Genomic DNA, 18,370 nt, shown 5'->3' with positions numbered 1-18,370 from the left:
TTGCGCCCTTTGAACCGGGGTAGCAAGAACATCAGCAGCAAGGTTAAACAATAGGGGGGAGAATGGGTCCCCCTGCCTCAATCCTTTCCTAGTAACAAAATAGGGGCCAATCAAGTCATTTAAAGTAATAGCTGCTTTACCATTATGAATAACTGCTTTTGTCCAACGAATAAATTTATCAGGAAACCCCTTCATTTTCAGCGTACTAAGCATAAAGTCCCAATTAATTTTATCATAAGCTTTCTCAAAATCAACCTTAAAAATAACAGCAGCGCATTTAGACTTATGTAGTGAGTGAAGCGTCTCATGGAGAACAGCGACATTATCTAAAATATAACGCCCTTTGATAAACGCAGATTGTACCTTAGAAATCGTCTTGTGAGCAATAGCCATAGCTCTATTGTTTAAGACTTTGGTAAAGATTTTAAACGGGACATTGAGCATGCATATATGTCTATACATCTGAATCCTATCCGCCCCTTGACCCTTAGCTAACAAAGTAACTACCTCATAGTTTAGCCTAGAAATATCAATCATATCATCATAAAAATCTTGAAAGAGACTCAACAAATCATTGCAAATGAGGTGCCAAAAGGTTTGTAAAAATTCAATAGGCATACCATCAGGACCGGCTGCTCTATTATGCCTCATAGAAAAAACAGCCGTTTTTATCTCATCCAAAGTAAATTTACTAGCCAATTTACCTTTGTCCACATCGGAAAGCATATCAGTTAGAGGAATGTTTAAGGAGGCGGGAAGTAATTCAACAGGCCCAAAGAGCTTCTTATAAAAATCAGTCGCATATTTAAGGAGCTGCTCATCCCCTTGGATGATCCCCTCATCCTGGATGAATCTAAATTTTTTACTCCTACGCTTCCTACCGCTAGCCTTAATCATGAAGTATTTCGTATTACCATCACCCTCCTTAATATCTTTTTCTTTAGACCTCTGGTACCACTTAATCTCCTCTTCCCTAAGGATCTTATTCAAATCATTCTGCAACTTATTTCTCAAAACATAGTCAGCTTCTGAAACTCTAGAGAGCTCACTTTTCTTATCCAAAAAGTCAAGCTTATTGGCAATCTCATCTCTATCTCTCCTATATCTACCCTCTACATTAAGGTTCCACCCTTTAAGGGTTCTCCTTAATTTCCGCATGAAATCCTGCCACCAATCAAGACTACTACCTCTACGAACAGTGGAACTCCAGACTTTATTAACAATATCAAGGAGCTCTTCTCTAGACAGCCAGCATAGCTCAAATTTAAAAGGCTTGCGATTAATAGTAGACTTAATCCCTGTATGTAATAGAAGCGCTGCATGGTCAGAAACCCCTCTCACAAAGGTTCTGACAGTTACTAAAGGAAATTGCTGCTCCCAAAGAGAGCTTACTAAAATTCTGTCCAACTTAGCAAAAAGCGGATCCTCCTGATTATTCGACCAAGTATAGCTCCTTCCTGACAAATCTAATTCTTTTAAGCCCCAATGCTCAATAATAGAATTAAAATAAAAAGACCATTTTGGAAGTTTTTTAATTTTGTTTCTCTCGTTAATTCTCCTAATTAAGTTAAAATCGCCCCCAAAAACACAGGGCAATTTATTGTACCCCAGAGCTTGCACTAGCTCCATCAGGAACTCCTCCTTATTCCTCACATGAGCAGCTCCATAGACATTGATCAGATTCCACTTGAATCCTGATCTTTTATCCATAATAACCATTCTGGTCATGTATGTATCTGCAATACAGACGTCAACCTCAAATAGATCTTCCCGAACCCCCATAAGCAGCCCTCCAGAAGCACCTTCAGAGGGCTGCCATAGCCAAATATAAGTAAATCTACCACTTATTCCAGCCAACCAAGAGTCATCAAAGTCCTTTTTTTTATGGTAGCGTGTGCGTGCACATAGTCAAACATGGGCGTGCGCGACATACGACTTCTGAATAAATAACTATGGATGAAAGGGGTGACAAGCCAGTGTGAACCTGGAGAAGCATGTGTGCTCCTATGCAATTCCCCCGATCAACAGACCATTGCATATTTGTATATACACTTTTACACCTCAGCGAATCCTTGATACTCCTATACTAGTACTAGTACTAGTACTGTAGAGTGTAGTAGTAGTATATTCCTCGCACAAAAGATCCACGTGAGTATAGAGTAGTAGTACAAAACCATGCACCGACAGGCGCTGCATGCATGTTTGTCATGAGACACGTATAGTTTTCAGGCAGACTCTCGCTCCGTTTCAGCTTCAAACTTTACTGCTATAGGCTCACGAATCAAGATGATGTGTAGTGTATTCTTCACCCGCAAGCTAACAAGCAAGGCCTCATCACATGCTCGGTGAAAACTGTACGTGGGGCGCCTTTCCTCGCCATTGCCTAGTCATTTCGGTCTATCTCTTCTCCATGTACTACGTCCCAAAACCCCTATAAGTATGTCCTGTTTGCCTGTGCATCTCTGCATTGCGAGCATTGCAGTAACAGTTCTTTTCCTAGTCTCGTGACTCCTGTGGTAGAAGAGCCACTACTCAGTAGTATCTTCGAAACAAAGCTCACCTAGCTACGTACGTAGTGCCTTCGCGGAAACCCTCACCAAAATGGCACGGTGCTCGCGCGCTTGGCTCGCACTGCTTCTTCTCGTGTGTGCCCTTGTGAAGAGCTCCTACGGCTCGAGACCACCCCCCCCCCCCCCCCCCCCCCGAGCCGCAGAACCCCTGGCTCCTGTCTCCGACGATGGTTCACGGCGCCGTCGAGGTGGAACCACTCCGCCGTGATGACGGAGGGACCGAAGTCCGACCCTCGACGGAGGAGGGCCCGACCGGTCACCGTGGAGCAAACGCTGATGATGGCGGTGCCTTTGCAACTTCAGCAATGGGCGAGGGTGGCGTTGTGTCGTCGGAGCAGAGGAAGGGTTCAGGGCCGCCGGTGCTGTAGACGGCACTTGGAAGGATGCTGGGTTCGAAGCTGGCGCGGCGGGTGCTGGGAGGGGAGGTGGAGGACTCTGCGGCCGGGCCGTCATGCCACTCCAACAACGCGCACGTCACCTGTGCCCCGCCAGCGCAGCACTGACCCGGGAGCTAGCTAGTCCCGGCTGATTCCTTCGTCCCTTGATGCTTCCCTGTAAATTAACAGTAGCTCTTTCCATCTTGTTCTTCCAAAAATGTGAACCCTTCCTTATTGATGACATATGATACTAATACGTACACCTACTTCATTCGTAAACCGCCGGTCAAGAATTGATACCGTTTGAGCCTGAAGTATTAATAACTAGCTCCTGATCTAGATGTAGATGCATGGAGCACGTATATTGTTGTCTTTTTTGAAGCCGTCACTTTCCATGATTGCGTGTGACGAGAGACTCAGAATGCGGGCATTATGCAGTTTCAGCACATCTTCCACTCGAGTCCAAAGTCCAGTTGCACGAATGCGCGCACACGTACGTGTGGGTAGGGTCGGTGAAGGCGGACATGATGACAGGCAAAGTTCCAAAGTCCAAACCTACACACAGAGCAATTCCGAAAGAACAAACAACCGACAAAGCCGCAAGTTCGATGGAGTTTTACGGACTGGTTTCACCACAAGAAAACCTAACCCTCTGAACTATGCTCAGACCTGAAAGTGCATGCATGGCCAGCCAGCCGGGGTGGGGATATGTATCTGGAATTCTAGATATATATCATATATCCGCATCACTTTTAGGTCCTTTAATTTTCACAATGGTGGTATCTTTGGGGAAAATGGGCGTCCTTTTTCTCCTCGTTGTTACATTTTGGTTTCACTATGCAAATCCCTCGATATGACGGTTCCATACATGACAGTGTGGCAAAGCCAAGAGTTCGAAATCGTGACGTCAAAATGTCAAATACATGTGTTTAGATGAATTTTGCAATACATTTTTAGGCGATTTCTACTGGTTTTGCCAAAGTCATGTGTAGGAAACCGACTGTATTGAACATCCACACATTGCCAGTATTAATTTGGAGATGGTGTGGCGGTTTCCGGCAAGGCAGGGCATAGTTTACCTTAACTATGGCACTATGCATGGAAGGGGTGGCGAACCAACTGCATGCATGCATGAGAAACTTGTGTGCTCCCATGCAATTGCTCCCGACCACCAGCCCATTGTATATACTATTCCTCCGTTTTTAAATATTTGTCTTTCTGAAGATTTTAACAAGTAACTACATACAGAGTAAATGAATGAATCTATATTTTAAAATATGTCTATATACATCTATATGTGATAATCCATTTAAAATATTTAAAAAGATAAATATTTGGGAACGAAGGAAGTATCCAACTTTGCAAACTACTGAGACATGCAACACTTTTACAGCTCAGCGAATCTTTGATACTCCTATACTACTGTAGGGTGTACTAGTTGTATACCAGGGTTCAAGTCCTGGTGCTCGCATTATTTCCTGAATTTATTTTAGGATTTTCAGTGATGCGCTTTCAGTGGGAGGAGACGTTTCCTTTAACGGCGAGGCGCCTACGGTAACTTTGTAAATCTAAGATGATATGCCGACCCAGTCTCGCTTGCGTCTGTACTGTGTTAAAAAAGAGGGGGGGGGGGGGGGGGGGGAGCAGGGAGGGAGTGGATCAGCTAGGGAGCAATGAAGGACAGAGGAGACAGTATTTTCCCGGGAAGGCAGCGAAAATTGCTAGGCGTTGACGAGCTCGCGCGATCCCGGTATCGTCACGCGTTTGTTCTCCTAGAGATGCGGAACTGACGTGGTATTTCAGGTGGTAGGCGAGGTGTCAATTAATGCGTTTACGCAATGTTGGCGACAGACGTCAAAGGGCGGTGACGGTGTTTTTTGCCGTCTCGTTAGGTTGGTCATAGTGGAGAGTAACCTAGACTAGTGTCATGTATATGACACTAGCCTAAGTTACTACCTTCATAATGCAAAGTAACATAATAGTAGTATCTTAGATAGCTTCATTTATTAGGGGGTGTTTGTTTCAAAAGTCCTAGGACTTTTTCTAGTCCCAAGGACTAGTCAAAAAAGACTCTCGAATAGAGTCTTTTTTTAGTCCCTGTAGAAAAAGTCCCTCCCGTTTGGTTCCTAGGGACTTTTTAAGGACTTTTTCTAGTCTCTGGGACTAAAAAGTCCCTGAACCAAACACCCCCTTAGCTTGTAGACTCATCTTGTCTTGTAAAGCGCTATGTTACAGTAACATATTATGTTACCACCTCTCATTAATTACTTGTCACATAAGCAATAATTTCTTGAAGTGCGCTATGTTACTAAGTTACTCCCACTATGACTAGTCTTAGTTCCCTGGTTTCGCCCCACTGCATCCCTCGCATGCAGCACGGAGGCATGCATTGACTATTCCTATGCTCAGGGCCACCACTTGAACGGCTAATGTTGTGCTTAATGTGCTTCGACAACATCTTTCCTTAATTTGTTTTGGGTGAAGTGCAAATACTGGGCTGAACTACTGCTGGTGAATTAGCTGCCATGTTTTATCATTTACCCCAGCAAAATTGTTTTTAGCAACTTCAGTATGCATTCACGCCTAGGCTTGCAATTGTTTTTGTAGTAGTGAAAAATTCACGGTATTATGCACCGTGCGAACATTTTAATTACGGTCTTTTTGGCACCGAGAGCGGAAAGGCAAGTGTAAATAGTGGAAACAATGTAGCATATACTAAAAAACACGTCACTTTATGTAAATGCTAGTGTTAGTGGAAAGAGCGTACATGAAATTTTTAAAGAGAAATGGAGCAGGCGTATATTGCTGGTGAAAAAACAAATTAGGAGATATTTTTTCCTGGTAACAGTTGGTGTTTGAATTCATTTTATTTTTCGCATGTGGAAATGTCACGTATTTTTTCATCCTGAATGTTTGTATGTAGCAGTTGGATGTGCCAAACAACGCAAAGCTTTTTTTTTGCCATTATTTCAACATTGGAAAGAAACACCAAGGAAAAATCAGCAAATGTACATACAGGGATGGTTATTATGTGCGTGTTTGATGTGTTTATGGGACTTGTTAGCGTTGTTATGACCAAAAATACAAGGTTGTCCAGGCAAACAAGGTCCATAATTTAATGAACAGCCATATGCTTTTATCATGAACAATTCAACTTAAAATCCGAGTAAGGCGGAACCTAAATTTATTTTCCCATACAAACCTACTAGCATACCACTCTTAGCACAAGCATTTCTATCCTAATGCGCGCAAAACAGAGCCTATTTATATTATTTCAAACAAACCTACTAGCGCACTAATGGTTTTTTCTCCTTGAGACGGCATTATCTTCATCTTAGGGCATTTCAATGGTTGTAATATAGTTGTTGGTAGACTTTGCCACATAGGATTTTTTATGACGTGTCATACAATAAATGAAGAAAGAGAGGAATGTTGTATGTACATGAACCAACACCCATTGCACAAGCTCCAATGTAGAATGAGAGAGCACCTCATTTATTATCTCACACCCTATTGGGCAAACTAGATACAACCCATTAGAGTTGTTGTATGTTAAGGTGTTGGTTGATGACATGGCATAATTTACCAACAAGCTAACATTCCAATGGTTGTAAGATAGTTGTTGGTAGACTTTGCCACATAGGATTTTCAATGATGTGTCATACAATAAATGAAGGAAGAGAGGAAGGTTGTATGTACATGAACCAACACCCCTTGCACAAGCTCCAATGTAGAATGAGAGAGCACCTTATTTATTATCTCACATCCTATTGGGCAAACTAGATACAACCGATTAGAGTTGTTGTATGTTAATGTGTTGGTTGATGACATGGCATATTTTACCAACAAGCTAACATACAGACTGTTGGAGATGCCCTTATCAACTCTAATCACCGACAACAGATTTTTTATGCATGAAGCCTTGCCTGCTTAGCTGGGTTGGTGTGGATCCATGGGTGCAGCAGCTGCCCGTCCGAGTGCAGTCATCATCGTCGGCAAACCTATGATATTCGGGATCATATGTAGTTCCCTCTTCCACAGCTGAGAGACAGGATTGAATTTCAAGTTCTTCTTCAAGATTTCCATCCGCCATTGACACGCCATCAGCCCTAGCGTGAACTGAAGCTTGCATGCGGAGTCAGCATTTTTAGATCTGCATTTTCACTACTAGAAGATGACAAGGGGGGAGAACACCAGTCCAAAGATGATATGTACATACCGCGATCAAATAACCTCTATGGGAGAAACTTTCATGCTCTGGATTACTGCTCGTGTGGTGCTCCTGCTGATTGGCGCCTCCAAGGGCATCCGTAGCAGAGCTGGAAGAGACATGCCTGGTAGACCGGTCGAAGGAGGTGCAGACATCTCTGAACTCGTACGCACACACACCTCTGCTCTCTCCTTTCATCGTGTCCTGTGGTCGCGATCTCCATAGCCATGAGCTTCTCGCCTTAGACGGCGCCCCAAGGAAGACGATAGATTTGCTTTTACTTTTCAGCGTCGGTCGGGTGACCATGGTCCCATAATCTGGTATACACTTATCCATTTCGCACACGGCGTCTGCCTGACAGATGCACAAGGCGGACGTTGTTACAGTGCCAACATATACCCGTACCAATGGAACATCATAATCCTAGTCCGGCATTTACCCGTTATTTTACACAGTTTCGTCTTCGCACGTTACTACTGGACGTATGCAGTCGGCCTGTCTCCATACGTTCGCATTGAATATAGTACGCGACGCGTCATCGCTTCGTTCGTCCAGCTAGCGCGCGAGCCCGTCCACGCCATCGCCACTCTCGGCAAGGCAGGGCATAGTTTACCTTAACTATGTATGGAAGGGGTGACGCACAAACTCTGCATGCATGCATGCAGTGTGAACCTGGAGAAACTTGTGTGCTCCGGTGCTCCCATGCAATTGCCCCCGACCATTGTATATACTCTAGGAGATCGATGCAGCACTTTTACAGCTCAGCGAATCCTTGATACACCTGTACTACTGTAGAGTGTACTAGTTGTATACTCCTCGCCAAAAAGGTCCAAGTGCTACGCGCATGGAGTAAAAAACCACCGACAGGTGGTGCATGCATGTTTGTCATGGCGTACACGGCCAGCCGGAGGAGACACGCGTAGTTTCCAGGCAGACTTTGCTGCTCTGTGCTCAAGGCGATGATACTATGCTCATGTGTTCTTCACCCGCACCACGCAAATTAGCAACCTCATCACATCACATGCTCTGTGAAAACTGCGTACGTGGGGCGCCTTCCTCGACATTGCCTAGTCATTTCGGTCTACCTTCTCCACGTATGTCCGAAGACCCCTATAAGTACGCCCTGTTTGCCTGTGCATCTCAGCATCGCAAGCATCGCAGTAACAGTTCTATTCCTAGTCTTGTCACTGTGGTAAAAGAGCCAGTATCTTCGAAACAAAGCTCACACCTAGCTACGTACGTCGTGCCTTCGCCGAAACGCCCTGACCCACCCAATGGCTCCCGTTTGGCTCCCGGTGATTCTTCTCGCGTGTTGTGCCCTTGTGCATAGCTCTTACGGCTCGAGACCATCTCCATTGGGGTCGCAGAAGCCCGGGGTCCTGTCTCCGACGATGGTTCACCGCGCCGTCGAGGTGGAACCACTCTGCCACGACGACGGAGCGACCGAAGTCCGACCCTCGACGGAGGAGGGCCGGACCGGTCACCATGGAGCAAACGCTGATGATGGCGGTTCCTTTGCAACTTCGGCGATGGGAGGGGCTGGTGTTGTGTCGTCGGAGCAGAGGAAGGGTACAAGGGCGCCGGTGTTGCCGCGGGCGCTGGGCTCGAAGCTGGTGCGGCGGGTCCTGGGAGGGGAGGCGGAGGACTCAGCGGCCGGGCCGTCGTGCCACTCCAACAACGCGCACATCACTTGTGCCCCGCCGGCGCAGCACTGACAGTGACCGGGCCGGGTGCTTCTTGCAGTAGTTTGGCAGCAGGAGCTAGCTAGTCCCAGCTGATTCCTTCGTCCCTTGATGCTTTCCTGTAAATTAACAGTAGCTCTTTCGAACTTGTTCTTCCAAAAATGTGAACCTTTCGTTATTGATGATATATGATAATGATACTAGTGCGTGCTTCATTCGTAAGGCGCCGGTCAAGACTTGATCCCATTTGAGCCTGAAGTATTTATAACCTGCAAAGGTGGTCGACCCTCATGCAGATGCATGGAGAACGTACTGTATATTGTTGTCTTTAGAAGCCGTCACTTTCCATGATTGCGTGCGAAGAGAGAGTCAGAGTGCGGGCGTGATGCGATCTCAGCACACCTTCAATTCCACTCCAGCTGAGTGCACGTCCAGTTGCCCGAATGCGCGCACGTACGTGTGTGGGTAGGATAGGTGAAGGCGGACATGATGCCAGGCAAAGTCCAAACCTACGTGCGGAGCAACTCCGAAAGAACAAACGGCCGACAACGCCGCAAGTTTGACAGTCTGTCTGTCTTGATCTTTGATCTTGTCTTTGATTTCCAGTACCTCAGTGCGTGATGTGAACAGGGCGAAAAGGTTCCTCCCTTTCGTACGTTTCATGCTACGATTCCGAGACCATCACACGTGGAAGATTGTTTTTTAATACAGTATAATTAATTGCTGATGCTCATGTATAGTCACCTTTATAAACACGCACACATACACCATATTCCTATGAGCATATCCGGGCCGGCACAAGATTGATGAAATAACCACCGACGTCTCGTATCGATAAGAATGTCACCTCCCACTAAAGGATATTGCCGAAAAGCCTAAAATAAATTTAGAAAAATCCAAGCATCAATGGTCTAGGACTCAAACCACCGGTAGAAAAAGGGCCTGTTGTCCCGGTTCTGGAACCGGGACTAAAGGGTCGGTACTAATGCCCTGTCCCTTTAATCCCGGTTCAATTCAGAACCGGGACAGACGGGCCTGCACGTGGCCTGTGCGCGGAGCCCAGGCAGGAGACCCTTTGGTCCCGGTTGGTGGCACCAACCGGGACCAATAGGCATCCACGCGTCAGCATTTCTGTGGCTGGGTTTTTGTTATTTTTTTTGAAAAGAGGGGGGTGGGGGTTTTGGGGGGTTAATTTAGGTGTTTCATATATTGTGTTAGCTAGCTATAATTAATAGAGAGAAGTGTCCTCTCTTATGTCCGTGCTTGGTCGACGCTACGTACTATACATACGTATAGAGAGGACTAGACACGCTAGCTAGCTAGTAAGCAAACGAAGGAAACAGAAGATCGTCATGAACATATATGCATACAGAGAGAAGTGATATCGACCACCTCTCCTTCTCCGAGAGATTGGTCGAACAACAAGTTCTCGTATATCTATCCGACACTACCGGCTACATATATACAATAATTATCTCTTACAAATATAATCATACGGACTCAGGATCCACATAGAATTCTCCGTCTTCAGGGATCACGTGGTCAAGAAAGAATGCCGCCAATTCCTCTTGAATTGCTCGCATGCGAACTGGTGCTAGGAGTTCATCCCGCTTCCGAAACATCTAATTTAAAGAAGGGGGTCAATACATATATATATATGAATGAATGAAACTCAACACAAATGATGGTAATAAAATAAAATTGTGAATGTTGTTATTTACGTACTTCATATTGTTCGTCAGTGTAGTCCCGCTCACAGGTCGTGTGGCGGATGGACTCGCAAACGTAGTATCCACAGAAATCATTCCCTTGTTCCTGCCACAATCACTTTACAAGAAATAGAGGTCAATCAAACTGATAAGCAAGAATGCCAAATGGTATTGATGAAACTAGCGCTTGAATGACTAGTAGATGCGCGGAACATGCTACTATAGTACTTACTTTCGGGTGTCTAAATTGTAGCTCCTTCGGCAGTCCTGAAGCTTTTCTGGCGAATTTTCTCCAAACCCTGCCGGACAAAGAAAACAATTACTTGATATATCAGGAAATGAACAAAGTTGCTGATATGGTGGATAATGATCGATTAACTTACTTCTCGAGTATTTGAGTCATGTCTGCATAGTCCTGGGGATCTTTTTGTCTTGAGTCTAAGACGGTTACTAGCCCCTGCTCAAGCTTAATCTCTAGGAGAATATAGTGGAAACTGCACACGCATGCATAACTCATCAATTACATTACTATAACCTTGACTAATATATAAGGGAAACCGAATACGCACAAGACAGTAACACTCACTTGAAGTTGTAAGGAAAGAGTATTATATCTTTGTTTTCATTTATTACGAACGATCGTACAAAGTTGGCCTCGGTAGCTGCGGCATGAAATTTAACCTGAGTTGCATCTATGAGATATGTGTTAATGAACCCAATATCACCGACTTGTCTTTTCTTCAATTCGGCGATCTTCAATCTGCATAATATAGTGAGGATGATTATAAATACATGCAATGAAAGAGCTGAGCTATATAGAGAGACTTAATGATAGAAGTAGTACTACTTACAGACAATAGCAGGCGACCGTTGTTTTATCGAGGGCCAATTAATTGAAAAACTGATAGAACTCCTCAAATGGAACATGCAACAGTTCAATTCCAACGAGGTCATGCTCCTTTTTAACTTTCACATACAAAGTACTCCCCCCAGAGTCTCTGCAGATTTTCAAGTACCAATCATGCAATCTTCGCATCATCGTTGATAGAGATTTTTCATCTTTGACGAGAGGCTTCTCGTACTCGTATCTTTGTATCTGCACGTCCATGGGTTCATAATGTACATCGTCGGGCAGATAATCTGCAAGATTGCTATAACCGGGCACCATCCTCGGATCATTAGCGACGTTGTGGCTAGGCACCTTGAGCGGGGGGGCATGATTGCTTCGCTTGTTCGCCGAGCTGGGCAATTTGTTTCCCAGCTCGTCGTTCTTTCAGCCTTTGATCACTGACAGTACTTCCCGACCGCTCCGCTTCGCCAAATTCCTTTCCAATAATGCGCTCATAGTTTCCTTTCGGCGGAGACTTTGGTGGTTTTGTCAGGGCAGCCAGAATGCGCTTCGCTTTCACCGGATCTACCTTCTCCTCCGGAAGTGGATGTCTCTTTGCTTTCTACCCTTGAAACCAGTCATCCACTTCGGTTCGTGTGATCTCGGTGTTCTCCTCCGGGGTCCTCTCGTATGGTAACTTCTCTGGAGTCTTTAGAGAAGGACCGAATCTGTATGTCCTCCCGCCTCTGGTTGTACTGCTAGACGCCGACTGAGCAGACGGAGCGGTTGTCTTCTTTACTTGCTTACGAGGCGGAGGAGAAGGACTACGACGTGCCGGAGCAGCCGGAGCGGCGGCAGGTCTCTTCCGCCCTTGCTGACGAGGCGGAGAAGGAGGAGGCTGGCTGCTCGGGCGCGTCGGCGCAGGCGGAGAAGGAGGCGGAGTGCCGCCACGCGCTGGAGAAGGAGCCGGTCGAGTGCCCTGATCATCACTCGCCGGAGGAGGAGGCGGTGGAGGAGGCGGAGTGCCCTGACTCGCCGGAGGAGGAGGCGGTGGAGGAGGCGGAATGCCCTGACTTGCCGAAGGAGGAGGAGGAGGCGGAGGCGTCCAGTTCGGAAGGTTGATGAGCTCCTTCCGCCATAGGCATGGAGTCTTCAGAGCAGACCCCAGCCTAGTCTCCCCTTCACCGGTAGGGTGGTCAAGCTGGAGGTCCTCAAATCCCACCGTTATTTCATCCACCATCACCCTAGCATATCCTTCTGGAATCGGCCGACAGTGAAAAGTTGCGCCGGGTTCAGTAGGATAAACAAAGCCAAAAGCCGCCTTGACCTTCAAATTCATCCATTGCGTTATAAGGTGGCAATTTTGAGACTCCGTGATAGCATCCACGGGATAGCTGGCAGGAGCCGTCAGGGCATGCTCCGGCTGAAGCAGCTCGGTGGAAGCCACGCTGCTTCTGCGCTGAGATGGCGGGGTAGCTTCAGGGGAAGCTTTGGCAGTACGTTTGCTGCGATTTGCTTCTCGTTCCTCTATCGCGTCTACCCTTGCTTGCAGCGCCTGCATTTGGGTCTGCTGCACTTTTTTCCTCCTCTCATGGGATTTGTAACCGCCTGCGTCCGGAAACCCAACCTTCCACGAAATGTAGCCTGGCATGCCTCATGTCCGTCCAGGGTGCTCAGGATTCCCGAGGGCCATTGTGAGCTCGTCGTTCTCTCTGTCTGGAAAGAACATCCCTTGCTGCGCTGCTTCGATATACTGCTTAAGCTTCCTAACTAGTATGTCCATTTGATCGTTCGTCCAAATGCACTTCCCTGTTACAGGGTCCAAGGTTCCGCCAGCCCCGAAGAACCAAGTCCGGCAACGGTCTGGCCAGTTAATTGTCTCTGGCTCGATCCCTTTATCAACTAGATCATTCTCAGTCTTGGCCCACTTAGGCCGGGCTACGAGGTAGCCACCTGACCCCGTGCGATGGTGATGCTTCTGCTTCGCAGCATTTTGCTTGTTTGTCGCCGACATCTTCTTACTCTTTTCCAATGTCTTGTGGGCCACAAATGCGGGCCAGTGATCTCTGATCTTCTCATATCTGCCCTTGAATTCTGGTGTCTCATCATTTTCGACAAACTTATTCAGCTCTTTCTTCCACCTCCTGAATAGTTCTGCCATCCTCTTAAGTGCAAAAGACTTGATTAATTGCTCTTTAACTGGGTTTTCTGGATTATCCTCTGGCGGTAGGGTGAAATTTGACTTCAGCTCAGTCCAAAGATCATTTTTCTGCATATCATTGACATAAGACACCTTAGGGTCTTCTGTAGCCGGCTTAAACCATTGCTGGATGCTGATCGGGATCTTGTCCCTAACCAGAACCCCACACTGAGCAACAAATGCGTTCTTTGTTCGGATGGGTTCAATCGGTTGGTCGTCGGGCGCGATTGCTATGATCTCAAACCTTTCATCCGAGCTTAACTATTTCTTTGGACCTCGTCTCTTTACCGAAGTTGTGCTCGATCCGGAGGGCTAGAAAAAAGAACAAAGACTTAATTAATATGTGTACATACCAAAACAATGAATGCATCAATTAGCTAGTCAGCACAGGCTTAACTAATATATATACCTGGCCGGACTCGGTTCGGTCATCGGAGCCGTCATCACAGTCTCCTTCTTGCACCGGCATTGGGTCACCGGAGCCGTCCTCATGTACTTCTTCTTGCACCGGCATTAGGTCACCGTAGCCAGCTTCTTCACCCTCTCCTTCCAGACCATCGGTGTCATTGAGAAACAACGAGACGGCATCACTTCCTTCTACGATTATGTCCCTCAACAACGCTTCTTTTGCTTCGTCTCGGGCGGTGTCCATAGTTTCTACAAATATTTACAACATGGCAATTATTATTCAAACATGACAGATGGATATATTAGTGGCAAACGTAGAACTAGCTACCTAATCATAGTAAGGAATCATATATATTAATTAGTGGCCTCGATGCTGCTTCTCTAGGGTTTGGGGTGGCCTCGACAACGCTTCAAGGGTTTGGGGTGGCCTCGAGAACGCTTCAAGGAGGGGGTAATATCGACCCCCCCCACGTGTTGAAGCTATCGGGAGGGGGTATATATCGACAATGACGACACTACATCTATGTCCCTCGACGACCCTCGTTCCCGATAAAAAAAAGAGGAAGAAGAAGGAAAAAAAGAAGAGAACTCCTCTATTCTTTCTTATCCTCTTTTTTTCTTCTTCCTCTTCTTTTTTTATCCTCTTCTTCCTCTCATGTTCGAGAGGATCGCCGAGGGGTCGGGAGGTTGCCTAGTGTCAAAGGATTCAACAAAACCATGTCTTCATCATTAGGCGAAAGTAACAGGTGCATGATGGTATGAAGCTCTCCAAAGTTATTTTGGAACGGAGTCCTAGATAGGATAATTCGCTTTTTGGTACAAAGTTCAGCAAGAACCTTCCAAATATCGTTATTTAGAAGGCCTTTGCTGAAATTCATACAAAAAGGCAAATTATCCTATCCGGGACACCATTCCAAAATAACTTTGGAGGACTTCGTCATGCCCTGGTTACTTCTGGCTAATGATGAAGCCATGGATTTCTTCAATACTTTGACACTAGGAAACCTCTCTCTCGACCCCTCGGCGATCCTCGACCCCTCGAACCCTCGACGACCCTGGAACCCTCGACCCCTCGGTGATCCTCTTCTTCCTCTCATGTTCGAGAGGATCGCCGAGGGGTCGGGAGGTTGCCTAGTGTCAAAGGATTCAACAAAACCATGTCTTCATCATTAGGCGAAAGTAAAAGGTGCATGATGGTACGAAGCTCTCCAAAGTTATTTTGCAACGGAGTCCTAGATAAGATAATTCGCTTTTTGGTACAAAGTTCAGCAAGAACCTTCCAAATATCGTTATTTGGAAGGCCTTTGCTGAAATTCATACAAAAAGGCAAATTATCCTATCCGGGACACCACTCCAAAATAACTTTGGAGGACTTCGTCATGCCCTGGTTACTTCTGGCTAATGATGAAGCCATGGATTTTTTCAATACTTACACTAGGAAACCTCTCTCTCGACCCCTCGGCGATCCTCGACCCCTCGAACCCTCGACGACCCTGGAACCCTCGACCCCTCGGTGATCCTCTTCTTCCTCTCATGTTCGAGAGGATCACCGAGGGGTCGGGAGGTTGCCTAGTGTCAAAGGATTCAACAAAACCATGTCTTCATCATTAGGCGAAAGTAACAGGTGCATGATGGTACGAAGCTCTCCAAAGTTATTTTGGAACGGAGTCCTAGATAGGATAATTCGCTTTTTGGTACAAAGTTCAGCAAGAACCTTCCAAATATCGTTATTTGGAAGACCTTTGCTGAAATTCATACAAAAAGGCAAATTATCCTATCCGGGACACCATTCCAAAATAACTTTGGAGAACTTCGTCATGCCCTGGTTACTTCCGGCTAATGATGAAGCCATGGATTTCTTCAATACTTTGACACTAGGAAACCTCTCATATATATCCATCTATAGCCACATACATATATAAATGGAAAAAATGCTATGAACAAAAATACATATATATCAATGCATACATCCATGGATCATCATTGCTCATATATCCATAGTCATATATAAAAACTTTCTGCCTATGAACAAAAAACTTTCTATGAACAAAAAACTTTGTATGAACAAAAAAACATTTTTGACATATTTAGCACATTCTAAATTTCCCTAACTCTTTTACAACCACAAAATTTACTCCAACTTCATGACAGTACCCACACTCCATTTCACCAAAAACCTTCTGATCCATAGTTTAAATTTTTAAAATTTCATTCAAATGAAATTTGAACCAGATTCAAATTCCTTGCTGAAAACCTATTCTAAACCAATCAAAAAATTCTGAAATTTTGCCATATACACAAAGAACATACATACATATATACATTTTTATAAAAATGCAAACAACAAAAAATCTAAAAAAGGACATATACACGCTCCTTCTTTTCCTTCTTCCTTCTTCCTCTTTTCTTCTCCAACACAACACTTTTTTTCTTAAATGTTACATATGAACATATAAAGAGCATTATACAGCATATACAGAGCATTATATATACAGTTAACATACATACATACATACATACATCTTAACAAAAAAAATGAAAAATAGGCCGCGATGGTTGGCGACGGCGACGATGGTTGGCGGTGGAGCTTATGGATGGCATGTGGGGACGGCAATGAGAAGGAAAGGGGAGGAGGCAGGGGCTCACAGCGCGGGGAGAGGTCGAGGTCGCCGGCCGGAATCGGTGTGGCGGCGGATGAACAGCCTCGGGGATGAACAGGTCGCGGGAGCCGGCGTGGTGCTTCCCCGGAGCGACGGCGACAACGGGCACGGGGAGGGGTCGGGGCCGGCCTGAGGCAGAGGCGGTGGCGCGTGGGGCAGGAACGGCGTCAGGGCGATGCAGGGCAGCGGTGGCGTCGAGGCGGCGAGGTCGGGGCAGCGGTGGAGCGGGGCGGCGACGGTGTCGGGGCGGCGCGGTGAGGCGGACGGCGACGGCGCGGGGTGGCGCGTGGCGACGGTGGCGGCGACGATAGGCGCGGGTGACGACAGCGGCGGCGACGGGCACGGGCGACGGGGCAGAGGGCGGCGGGGCAGCGGGAGAATGAGGAACTGAATGAAAATTTCACAAGTGTTTTCTTATATACTGAGACCATTGGTCCCGGTTCGTGGAACCAACCGTGACCAATGGTCCCCTTTAGTCCCGGTTGGTGGCACCAACCGGGACCAAAGGTCTCTTTTCAGCAGCCCAAAGGGCGGGAAGCGGAGGCCTTTGGTCCCGGTTGGTGGCTCCAACCGGGACTAAAGGGGGGCATTAGTCATGGTTGGTGCCACGAACCGTGACCAATGCCCCCTGGAGTCCCGGTTGGTGCCACTAACCGGGACTAATGGCCTTGTGCTGCCCCGCGTCAAAAGTTTAGTACCACCTCGCTAGCTGAGAGAGCTCGAGAGTGGTTTATAAGCGCTGCTGCGCCCATGAAGGAAATATGCCCTAGAGGCAATAATAAAGTTATTATTTATTTCCTTATATCATGATAAATGTTTATTATTCATGCTAGAATTGTATTAACCGGAAACATAATACATGTGTGAATACATAGACAGACAGAGTGTCACTAGTATGCCTCTACTTGACTAGCTCGTTAGTCAAAGATGGTTATGTTTCCTAACCATGGACAAAGAGTTGTTATTTGATTAACGGGATCACATCATTAGGTGAATGATCTGATTGACATGACCCATTCCATTAGCTTAGCACCCGATCATTTAGTATGTTGCTATTGCTTTCTTCATGACTTATACATGTTCCTATGACTATGAGATTATGCAATTCCCGTTTGCCGGAGGAACACTTTGTGTGCTACCGAACTCACAATGTAACTGGGTGATTATAAAGGTGCTCTACAGGTGTCTCTAAAGGTACATGTTGGCTTGGCGTATTTCGAGATTAGGATTTGTCACTCCGATTGTCGGAGAGGTATCTCTGGGCCCTCTCGGTAATGCACATCACTTAAGCCTTGCAAGCATTGCAAATAATGAGTTAGTTGCGGGATGATGTATTACGGAACGAGTAAAGAGACTTGCCGGTAATGAGATTGAACTAGGTATTGGATACCGACGATCGAATCTTAGGCAAGTAATATACCGATGACAAAGGGAACAACGTATGTTGTTATGCGGTCTGACCGATAAAAGATCTTTGTAGAATATGTAGGAACCAATATGGGCATCCAGGTCCCGCTATTGGTTATTGACCGGAGACGTGTCTCGGTCATGTCTACATTGTTCTCGAACCCGTAGGGTCCGCACGCTTAAGGTTTCGATGGCAGTTATATTATGAGTTTATACGTTTTGATGTACCGAAGGTTGTTCGGAGTCCCGGATGAGATCACGGACATGACGAGGAGTCTCGAAATGGTCGAGACATAAAGATTGATATATTGGAAGCCT

At 46.1% G+C, this 18,370-nt stretch overlaps 1 protein-coding gene and 1 pseudogene across 1 annotated transcript; both read left to right on the top strand.

Moving 5' to 3' along the window:
* The first annotated feature begins 2,601 nt into the window (after positions 1-2,601).
* LOC123082356 (uncharacterized) lies at positions 2,602-3,099 on the top strand (annotated as a pseudogene).
* Positions 3,100-8,327: 5,228 nt separating this feature from the next.
* Positions 8,328-8,986, top strand: LOC123082355 (uncharacterized). The gene has a single exon (XM_044504702.1). The coding sequence runs from the start codon at positions 8,432-8,434 to the stop codon at positions 8,870-8,872; it is 441 nt and encodes a 146-aa protein (XP_044360637.1). The 5' UTR covers positions 8,328-8,431; the 3' UTR covers positions 8,873-8,986.
* Positions 8,987-18,370: the final 9,384 nt, after the last annotated feature.

The sequence above is a fragment of the Triticum aestivum genome, chromosome 4A (assembly GCF_018294505.1).
Source record: "Triticum aestivum cultivar Chinese Spring chromosome 4A, IWGSC CS RefSeq v2.1, whole genome shotgun sequence".
NCBI classification, from domain to species: domain Eukaryota; kingdom Viridiplantae; phylum Streptophyta; class Magnoliopsida; order Poales; family Poaceae; genus Triticum; species Triticum aestivum.
This window is presented reverse-complemented; position numbering and strand designations above follow the sequence as displayed.